This window comes from Arctopsyche grandis, chromosome 7 (assembly GCF_051622035.1).
Source record: "Arctopsyche grandis isolate Sample6627 chromosome 7, ASM5162203v2, whole genome shotgun sequence".
NCBI lineage: Eukaryota > Metazoa > Arthropoda > Insecta > Trichoptera > Hydropsychidae > Arctopsyche > Arctopsyche grandis.
Window position 1 is genome coordinate 5,495,159 of NC_135361.1, and position 12,005 is coordinate 5,507,163.

Here is a 12,005-nt window from a genome sequence, read left to right on the forward strand (position 1 = left end):
ACGTTTATGAATATGTTTAACCTTTGAAGGACGGAGCTTCGAGATTGAACGAGTGTCCCGAACCGGGGTCGAGTAAGTCCCCAGTATTTTTAAATCAAAATACAGCTTTTCTCAATACAAATGGGTTCAATATATATCTTATTAATTATATTATACATCAATATAAAAAAGTTTTAGACATATAGCATTTTTTTTACTATTTTTGTATTAAAAAATAACGACAATCATCAACATGCAAACGCACATAAAGACCAACAGGCGACTGCATGACTCAATAACCACGCGCCAAAAGCGACGAAAACAATAACTTGATAAATATATATGAGAGATAATGAGGGCCTAAAATTCAAATTTTATAAGATATAGTGTGATAAAGATAAAGTTGTAGGTGTTTAAGCAATTAAAATCTAACAAAACGAGTGGGGAGCGGAAATTCAAACATACATATTATATAAGGCTACAGGCTAGTGGCAAATATTTAACTATCATAGTCTCCAACATTTTCGGATTCTTATTAACGTATTTATTACGATTATTGTTCCCCCATCGAATTAGCCGATCCAATTGAAATATCTATCAGCGGGCAAACCTTACAAAATGGCAAAGTTTCAAAGCGATTGGAAGAATCAACATAAAAAAGTTTTAGTCCTATTGCATGTTTTTGACTATTTTTGTATTAAAAAATAACGACAAGTATCGACATGCAAACGCACATATGTAGGTAAGGCTAACAGGCGACTGCATGATTCAATAGCCACGTGCCTTTCTCTCGCATTGATTCATCGATCAACAAGAATATGCAGGCGAACAGTCAAAAACATGACTTATCGCTACCGCCTTTAAATCATACTTTGGAACGTAGAAATTTATAAATGTATTTTTTTACGATGATCCCTTTTCTAAATCATACAAAATCTATTCAAATAAATTTCTTGTAGTTCATTCCAGGAATACAAGAAATATAGGGTGTATAGCTTTGAAAACCACATAGTTATTACGAAAAACGTAAAAATTGGGGCACTTGCATACCCCACTTCGGTGAGGGAGGGTTAATGTATGCAGTTGTGTGAGAGCAGGTTGCAGGTTTGCAATGAAACTAGTTAGCGAAAGTGGGTGAGATTTGAGGATATTAAATTATGTACAGGTGTCCGGCAAACGATGATATATATACGGCAATAAATTGCGTTAAGCTGTTAGTCCTAAAGTAGCCCCTACAGGTGCACTCTCGGGGTTCGCGCAAAATGCATTTAGCTTCGCAATTGCATTAGGGGTGCATCCCGCAAACGGAAATGTTCATTTGTGTCCTTCCCCGCACCTATTAACGGACCCTGCGCTAGAACTCAGCCATGATTTAAGGTCGCACGAATATCAGGATTGCAGGTAAACCGTAAGTTATGTATGTGTATAAATAGGTACACAAGTTAGTTGTAAATTATTTTTCTATCGGATATAATTTCGATAGAATTTTTGTGCAATTTATATAAATATGGTATATACATATGTCAATGTACATTTATTTAATTTAAATATGTGTACGATCACTTGTCGTTATGAAATCTTAACATTAACGGGTCTTATAAAGTTCCATTCAAACTTGAAGATACTTGTGAGAGTTGAGTTGTTCCATTTACCCAACCATTGACACCTCGCATAAGTACTCTTAAATTCTTAATAAAATCTTGTCACTAGCTTCCACTAGAAGTTTCAGAAACTGTAATTATATCAAGGTTTTAATCGTATGGGAAAGTTAAGCCGCGAATAGTCAGTTGACAAGTTTGAGCACTTAACAGACTTGCATTCATATGTATTGTACAAAGTTGTAAAAGTACTTGCCTCTTTCATCATTATTATCTATTAAGACGTCATCTAAAACTATTCCAAATATCAAAAATTTTATTTCTATACTTCATATTTGAAACAAACTTTATACATTGCAGATATTTTTGATTTTTAATTGCTTTTTATTATTGCTAAATTATGTTCACAATACATCTTATATATATTTGAATAGCTACTGATCTACTGACCATTTTCTATTTAACAAATTTAAATTAATTTTTTAGTAATCACAGTATTATAATATTCTAATGTTAATGCACAGCATAATAGGAAAAGAGCTCAAAAAAATTGATCGCTGATCACGTTTTCATGATCTAGAAAAAAGTGTGTGTGGTGTCTGTATATTTTCGGTCTTTTTTGAACACCGTTAGTCCTATCGAACTAAAACTTAGTATCGGTTACTGAAATTCTTATCAATACGACGTAATTTTTTTTCATATGTTAAGTTGACCCGAAATGGTACCTGCCCTTATAGGTGTCCTCTTTTTTTAAGTTTTTGAATTAAATTATCTCCCAAACCGCTAGCTAAATCGGACTGAAATTTTTTTACATGTAATAATAATAATCTTACAACCTTATAGTTTTTAAATATTTTTATCTAAACCGGAAGTAGTACTTTTAATCTAGAGAATCGGGGATTTTTATGTTTTTCTCAGAAACCTTTTGATTAATTGAACTGAAATTTCATATCTAGAAGTTTAAGATTAATACAAAGTTATAAATAGAAGTTGGTGAACAGCCGTCAACCAGAAGAGGCAGTTTACTCGTGTTCGATATTTCTTCCACTATTTTTGTCGACCGTTTTATTCCACTTCCACTATTATTTCGATTTAACACGAAAATATTTACATTTTAATTGATTTATTTTATTATAATACATTTTTATTATGATTTATTTTACTAAAATACATATGTACTCTATTTTACATTGAAAACTCCTATGTATACAAAAAAAAAACCAATAGAATAAGCCTAGAAAAACCGTACTGTCCAAAATGACCATCGTATTTGATGATACGTAATTTAGTATAATATATGTAATGTAAACCTGTATGAAGCAACCTTATTAGGATCTGTCATCTTTTGAAATGACATATAAATGTCATTCGACTTTTGGCCTTGATACCACGCTATTTAACAATCATTATATAACCTAAGAGTGAAGTAAAAAATATAAAAGAGATAAAGAGAGCTTACAAAGCAAATTTTATAAAATAAAGAGTGAAAAAGGAAAAAGTTATAGGCGTTAAAAAAATTAAAATCTGATATAGCGAGAGGGTGGCGAAAAGGGAAAAAACGATCGGAACAGTGTGGATAAATACGGCAAATAGACGTCACTGAGAATGAAAATGGAGTATTTTTCAAACGTGTCTATTACGATTATTTTTCACCATCGTAATGGTGTATTTGATTTCCACAAATATAGATGGTCAAACCGAGCAAAATGGCAAAGTTTGAAAACGAGCGGAAGAGTGTGGAAAAGAACCCAAATTTTATCAGACGAAAACATCGAAAGCAAACTAAGAAGAGGCTAGTAAAAATAAACTACGAAAATGTAGCTCGCGTGGCGAACACCACCCTACGGCGACTCGACAGTGGAGTTCCTCAACGCCACCGATGCGTCCAGCTCTGTCTGTTTGTGCGTTCGAATTAATTTCTAAAGAATAAAGGGTCGTGACGCACCCACCCGACCCACGAGATTTTTACGATAGCGAAGATTTCGAGCCGACAAAGAGCGAACGCTCCGTTAAAATTTAACCGCGCACCCCGTTTACGGCCACACATTAAATTAATTCAAATAATCAACTTTAAAACTGGGCAAAAATAAATTCACCCCGGTTGAAAACCGAGGGGGTGGTCTCGGCCGGGGTTTGGGGTAGGTTGTCCGTAACTGCGCGGTTGCGGCCATTATTCTCACGGCCCGGTACATTTACATTTCTTTAACCTCATATATTTCCTCGTTCCGGTATCTGCGCCATAAATTACCACAATATATATGTATTTTGCACACCCGTCTCTCTCTTTCTCTCTGTATACATACATATGTATGTATATATATGTGTGTGTGTATAATAAAAAATACAAATGCGACAAGTATGCGCCTTCCTACTTCAGATTGTCGCGTTTTTTTATTCGCCCCTTTTTTCTGTTTCGCCACTATCTCCATTTCCGTTTCCTACATATGTCCATAACTCAACGGAATTTTCCCTTTCGTCCGATCCGTCACGATTACATTGTTTTTCCGTCCTATCTTCCAGCGCCATAACAATGATTTAATTTTTTTTCTTTCACATTCTCATGCCAAACATGCTAGAGTTCAAATACGAAGCAAATGTAAAATACATATTAGGGAAAAATTGTATTGTATTATTATTAGAATTGTAATCGAATAATGTTAGCATTCATAATGCCTATTGAACGTCGTGCATGATTTGAATGAATTATTACAGTATAAATGGATAATGGAACGTCAAAAGACATACATATGTATATATTTTTGTCTGTGTGTATATGAATGCATATATTTTTATTTTTCTCATCTCTCTCTGTATTTTTTCGACCATTATGGCACATTAGGAACTCCTGTGATGTCACAATGGTACAAAATAAAACTTAAATAAATGTATGACTATTGAGTCATGCAGTCGCCTGTTGGCCTTACCTACATATGTGCGATTGCATTTCGATACTTGTCGTTATTTTTTAATACAAAAACAGTAAAAAACATGCTATAGGACTAAAACTTTTTTATGTTGATGTATAAAATGATAAATAAGATATATATTGAACCCATTTGTATTGATAAAAGCTGTATTTTGATTAAAAAATACTTGACCCCGGTTAGGGACACTCGTTCGATCTCGACGCTCAGTCCTTTAAAGGTTAATATGTACATATATTATATAATGTAATAAATTCCGATGAAACTTTACCAATAATATCGAAAAAATATTACATCACCACTAATAAATAAATGAACGTATTTACTATTTCAAATAATTATTTTCATACATTTGCATAAAATATACCAGTTTCGACTTTTAAAAATATACATATTTTAGTATTCAAATATATATGTATACATTCGTTTTTTAAATAAGTAGTACACGGGCTAATTAAATTGTAGCATGTTTAAAGTTTTGCGTCCGAAAGATGTCATACATTTCTTGATAGCCTAATAGGCTCGCATAATTTATGTTGTTTGGTGAGTAATTAAAATGAAGTGCGATAAAATATGACTACGTACTTTAGGGTTAAATTTACAACTTATTACTAGAGGGTAGTCGAAGGTCGAAGGATAGATAATTAAGAGCCGCTCCTCAAAGTTTCGGGTGGAAAATATAATATACATACATATGTATGTACATATAAATATAAACATCCTTTATGAAATTTTGATGTTAAATTTAAATACGTTTGGTTGGATTATTAAATTTTATATTGATTATTTTTTGTTTTTTTTTTCCAGAAGGATGACGTCACCAGTGAGTTTGGAGCTGGGGACTTTGTGTCCTAAAATGATTTCAGCATGGATTTTGATATTAGCCGAATTTATAACAGGTGAGTGTTTTGTCGATCCGCTCGTAAGCTTCGTGGACTTTCAATCTGTAGTAAAATGCAAAAATAATCGTCGATTATTAAAAATACATTTTCGAATGCGGGTCGGGTACCTTTTGGGATTTTAATTCGTCTCGGCACGAAAATCTTGAACGAATTATTGTATTCGCGTGCGCTAACTTTGAGCTCGCGATTATTTCAATGTTATAAAACTTTGATTTGCCGTAAAGCTTTCCCCATCAGGGGGGGGGGGGGGCTATTTTTATCCCGAAGATAAAGACAAAATTACGTTGCGCTATTTTCACGTGGAGGCTTTTAAATTCCTCGTGTAATAATTCAAAAACGGCGATCCGGTTTTGATAGGCTTTTTAGCCCTGCTAATGCGTGTCACGCAACCTCTGATTTGTGTGAATTTAAAATAACCCTCACCCAAATAGTACGCATTCGAAAATTAACCATGTCAGACGTAACACATGCCTTTATGAGATTCGAATCTATGAAAGTCAAAACTCTTACGGAAAATGTTTCTACAAATACTTTCAAATGTACTGGGAAAAAAATCACATTTTACAATATTCATAACATACGATAACGTTTGTAGAGTAACCTTCAATTGAAAAAAAAAAACAAACTACCTACATACATATACATATAATAGAGTCTCAGAGTATATTTTTTATATTCAATATATCAATTTGTATTTTAATTTATATCACGAAGGCCTAATAGGTTACCCCAATGCGCCTTCCTGGCCAGAAACATTGTACATTTGATACTGGTATTATAAGTATTGGACAATCTTCATATTTTTATGGCCACTCCCCACTTTAATGTATTATATTATAGAGTAGGGGTGGGTGGAGGATCCAAATAAAAGGCCAAAGTCGCTTCACAGCATTTATTGGGTGATAAAGGAGATCCACGCACTGCCAGTGCTCCGTCCAGAATGCCTTCATATTTATTTTTTATTTATTTTACATATATAACAGGAAGGCCTTACAGTGCCCAATGCGCCTTCCTGGCCAATTACAAACATTGCAGCATTTTTTTTTATATTATACAAGTCGCTGAATTACGAGACACTGAAAAAAAGGGAAATTAACAAGATATCTATGAATTTTACTGTAAATTAATAAATCTCAAATAGTGGTGACATAGTAGGTAGGAAGGATATTTAGCCAATTTTACCGGTAACCGTTTCAACAATGAAATCAGAGAAAATTGGCAAACTCTCATAGGAAATGATCGAGCTGGAGTCAAAAATATCCAGGTCTGACCAGCAGCACTATAAATATACTCAGAAAAATTATTTTCAATCGAAGTCAGCTGATGGGATCGAACCCGGTGCCTCTCGACTATGGCCTAAGGTACCTGCTTATAAAGGGCAGGTCGCTTACTGCATCTTCTTCGACGCGTTTGTTTACCTATTGTTATAGTCGCGTAACAGATACGCAGTCCCACGGTCTCAGCATGCAGTCCCACGTTTTTGCGATGTCAGTTCTGAGAACTCTAGCGGGAAGAAACTGAATGCCGTTCCCAACCACTAAGTCAATTCGAGAGTCTCCATTGTTAGCCGACTGCACTTAATCCTGGAGACAATCCTCGAAAACCAATTAAAACGGCGGCTCCTTTTAGCATATGCTACAATGTATATGTATAAATAGAGTGCTACGGTCAGTTAGCTTTAGCTTTGTATAGTTCAGTGATGTGACCAGTTGCACTGCGCCACACGACCGGCAGTCCCTCTTGCACTTTAAGCCGTAATAAAGGAAAGTAAACCAAAAGGAAATGAATATTATTGATCATTGCCACTTATACATTTCTCTAAGTATTATACAAAGTAAATACATGTCAATTAACACCCACAAAGACATCTACATATGTGATCAAATTTGTAAATTTGCAGAATTTTTTCATCGAAATTCAGTAAATTCGTATCAATCAACATCCACAGATATATTCACAGTCAAATTTGTAAATTTGCAGCATTTTATACAATTGAGCGAAATTCAAGATTGCCGAAAACTCCAGGTTTTGTAAATGTGTATGGTTGCCCTATTTGTTGGAATCGTTTCAATGAAAATCAGATGAATTCTATAAAATCAGATATAATTATGATTTTCTATGATCATATTTTTACTATAATCCTTTATATATGTACAGCCAGCAATTTGGCTTAATGGTAGCGTATATATTTAGCACCACTGAGATTTGGGGGTTTTTCCAAATCGATCGTTTCTCTATCAGAGTTTGCCAATTTTATCTGATCATTGCTGAAACGGTTCCTGAAAATTGGTATTAGATCTATTCCTGTTGTCGCAAAAATCTGCCTGTGTATAATTTGTAATAATTATGCACAGTAATCCAAAATCTATAGATATCTCTATAATTTCGTATTTATTATATGTATAAAAATTGTACACAAAAAAAAATCTAAAAATAATCCATAGATGTCTCTATGATTATTATTTCTGATTAATTGTTATATGCTATATATTCTGATTGTATATGTATTGCTGTATTTCTGATTTCTGATTGTTTATGTATTCTGTATTTCGTTAACGTAGACCCGTTGCATTGGAGCGATCTGTAATGACGAGTGTATGTATATTGATTTGTAACAATAAAATATGTATATATATTACAGTGAAAGCATATTTCAAATGAAAATGTATTTTCACTATTGAAAATATATTTTCACCAATTCAAGCAGTGAAAATGCATCAAACAATGATTTTACAACGTTTAATTCTATAAATTTAACCCTAACAACACAATCGAATTGAATTTTAATTTTAATTTTCATAATAATAATAAAATTATTAGGCTTTCCTTTATCATAAAATTGCTAAATACCCCTACTTATACGACGATAATCTTAAGCTTTACAGCCTTTGGTTTATTTACAAAGCACGAATCCGCTTCAACACGAGCTTAATTCCACATACGGAAATATGCAATTAATTCGATCCTAGTCTAAACTAGCGTGTAATTGAAACGTTTATCTCATTGAGCAACACTTTTTTATTTTTTTAAATAGTGACTGTCAATTTATGACTGACTCGTAATTGCTTCAAACGATGATTATGAGACATCAAGCAATCAAAAAAGTACAAGTACAAGCAACTCATGCGATTAGCCTCGTGGGATAAGATTAATTCGTACGACCACAAACAATTGTGTAGTACGCAAAGAATATTACGGTACGGCGCGATATATCTTGTCGGTCTTTCGCCTTTGTTCGGGCACATTATTCACAAACCGTGGGTCGCGACCGTCTGCGAGTTTAATTTACAACGTAAACTATGTTGAAATTACTTTTATACGAATATATCCGAAGCGTGCCCGCGCGTTAGCTCTTTGATGTACGGCCCGGTGCAATTTGACACCGCGAGAACTTCAAAGCCGAAAAAAAAATGGTTTATATTATATGAGGAGATTCATAAAGTAACCGGTATTTTGGATTTAAAAATTTTGTGCAAATACTCATTACTTTTACAAAAAAATCAACTTTGAAGATCTTCCTACGAAGCATCATACTCATTTCCAATTTCGTTTTTTGAAAGCAGTTCTTAGCTTCAGTTTAGTTGTATTTTAATTTGAAGGAAAAAGTTCAAACAGTGGCAAATTGATGCAAGATATTCCCAATTTTTTACAAACGTCTTCTTACTTTAGAAACGATTTGGTCGTGTGACAAAGTTTCGGTTCTTATGCGATTGTTTTCAATTTTTGCCATCTTGTAAGTGTAAATGACGTTTCGTCATTACGATGGTGAAAAATAGTCGTAATAGACACGCTTGAAAATACACGTCATATTTCTTCTTGATGTCTATCGTCCGAATTGATCGTTCAGATTGTTCGTTTTAGCCTCTTCTTACTTTATATCTCTTTTCGCCACCATCTCACTATGTCAGATTTTTACTGTTTAAAAGCCTATAATTTTTACTTTATCTATGTACGTAGTAACAATAGATGAAGTTTTGTGATCATGCGAAAATTCGAACTCGAGATTTTTTCTTTTTTCAATCTATATTTTAAAAAATTTACTTTTTAGGTTCTCATTATCTCTCATATATATTTTTAGTTCACTCAAAGTGTTCGACAAATGAGGACTTTTTTTTGGTTCAGAGACGAGATATAACTTTTCTTATAGATCTATACCCAATGAACACGAATCTGGTAATAAAAAATGTTGATTGGCTCGAGATTCGGAGGTATATGTATGTGTTTTTTAAATCGCGCGATTTTTCTATAACTTGGTGTTGTTCGGTCGATGTCTCAAAATCTGTCAATTTCCTGTTCAAAATGAATATTGGAATCTATAGTCGGGTATTTTATCTTGCATTTGTAGTACTTTTCAGCTTTCAAATCTCTCTAAGTAGTCGTCCAGTTCAAATCAAAAGTCAAAAGTAAGTTTTTTCACTAGGGATTTTTTCCCACTGTTAATACTGTTACGTACGCCGTGGATTGAGCGAATTGTACTTAGACCAACGGATATCTGTTATCGGATTAACTAAATGCATGCACTTACTTCCAAAGATTATATCTGGACTCTAAGTGCATTTAGGCTAAACAATGACCGATATTAGTTATTTCTCAGAATCGGTACGGGAAGACCCAATATCCGGGAAATACATATCCGAATACGTGACTATACAACAGGTAAACAGATTAGGCGTCCTGAGAGATCTACCCTTTATAAGGCGTAGGCGATATAATTCATTCTGGACTGAACACTGGCAATACGTGTATCTCCTGAATCATCAATAAATGCTGTGAAACGACTGTTGGCCTTTTACTTGGATCCTCCACCCACCCCTACGCAACAATACTATTTTATTTGAAAGATGTTTATTGGGATTGTGTTCTGGCCATGCTTTTTTTTTTTTCGTTTAAAAGGGTTAATTGGAAGTGTGCTGAATTTTAAATCGGTAAAATTGCGAGCTAAAAGCTCGTACTAGTATTTATTCGTATTTACACGAATCTGAATTGAATTAATAGGGATAATATATTAAATTGTTTTTATATGAGAATGAAATAAAATTCCACTTAGAAAAATCATATTTTGACTATTCTTGTGGATTAATAACAAAAATTCGTTTATTTTATCGAGGTAAGCCAGTTATCAATATCTCATCTCTGAACCATTTTTCGTGTCCAACAGTGTAATGAATGTTATCGATATCGTTGTTACGGCCAAGCGTCTCTCGTCCCCATAACGGTTAATTTAATTTGACACTTCGACTGTCATCGACTGTTTGGCGACTAAGGGCCGGGCCGCACCGTGCAACTTTGTCGGCCAGCTAGTTGCGCGACACGAAAAACCAAGTCGCTCGCAAGTCGCACGGTGCGGCCCAGCCCTAAGTTTGCGACTAAGCAACGAAGGACACTAATATATATATGTATATATATATATATATATATATATATATATATATATATATATATATATATATATATATATATATATATATATATATATATCATCATCATCATTTACAGCCATTCGCCATCCACTGCTGGATGAAGGCCTCTCCAACACGCTTCCACTCGTCTCTGTTTTGCGCAACACTCATCCATCTCATTCCGCACATTTTCCTAATTTCGTTCACCCATCTTCCTTGCGGTCTTCCTTTTACTCTTTTGCCTTCTCTCGGGTACCATTCAAGCACTTCTTTTGTCCACCTTTCGTCCATCCTCCTAGCTACGTGACCCGCCCATTGCCATTTCAATCTCTTCACTCTATCCACTATGTCCACTACCCTTGTCATATTTCTCACCCACGTGTTCCGCATCCTGTCTTTCCTCGTTATGCCAAGCATACAGCGTTCCATACTTCTTTGAGTACGTCTCTTTATCTCTTCATTTTTACTACCAGACATGTCAATTATTTGACCTAAATATAAATAATTATTTACTACTTCTACTGGTTTATCATCTAAGGGGATGCTATCAGGCATGCAATAACTATTGAACATTAGTTTAGTCTTATCTACGTTAATTTTTAATCCTACTTTTCTACTTTCCCTGTCCAGCTGTGTTAGTCTGATAAGTAGGTCAGCTGAATCACGAGCTACTAAAACTATATCGTCTGCGAACCGAAGGTGACTCAAAAAGCGACCATTGATGCTTACTCCGGCTGTATCCCAATCCAATTTCCTGAAAACTCCCTCAAGCACCGCATTGAATAACTTGGGCGAGATTGTATCTCCTTGTCTTACTCCTTTTCCTATGCTAAATCTATCTGTACCTGAAAAAATTTTAACCGAAGCTGTGGCATTCTTATATATTGCAGCTAACAGTCCCACATAGGGTTCCGGCACTCCCTGTGTTTTTAGAGCGTTAAGTACTGCATTATGACTAACTGTATCGAAGGCTTTCTCATAATCGACGAAACCTAGGCACAATGGCCGTTGATATTCGTTGGCGCGCTCGATTAGTTCGCCAACTACTTGGAGGTGGTCCATTGTGCTGAAATTTGCCCTAAACCCTGCCTGCTCTATAGGTTGGTTCTCGTCGAGGATATTTTTCAGCCTTTCTGTAATAACCTTCGTGAAGAGCTTGTAGACCGCTGAAAGTAGACTAATGGGTCGGTAGTTCTTGATATC

The 12,005-nt window shown here is 34.6% G+C and overlaps 1 protein-coding gene across 2 annotated transcripts in view; it reads left to right on the forward strand.

Moving 5' to 3' along the window:
- LOC143913984 (lachesin-like) overlaps window positions 1-12,005 on the forward strand; it is a 235,761-nt gene that overhangs the window by 21,529 nt on the left and 202,227 nt on the right. For both annotated transcript variants that reach the window (XM_077434039.1, XM_077434038.1), the window contains exon 3: window positions 5,309-5,400. In XM_077434039.1, coding sequence (XP_077290165.1) covers window positions 5,313-5,400 — 88 coding nt within the window. In that variant the 5' untranslated portion in view covers window positions 5,309-5,312. The remainder of the gene's footprint in view (window positions 1-5,308; window positions 5,401-12,005) is intronic.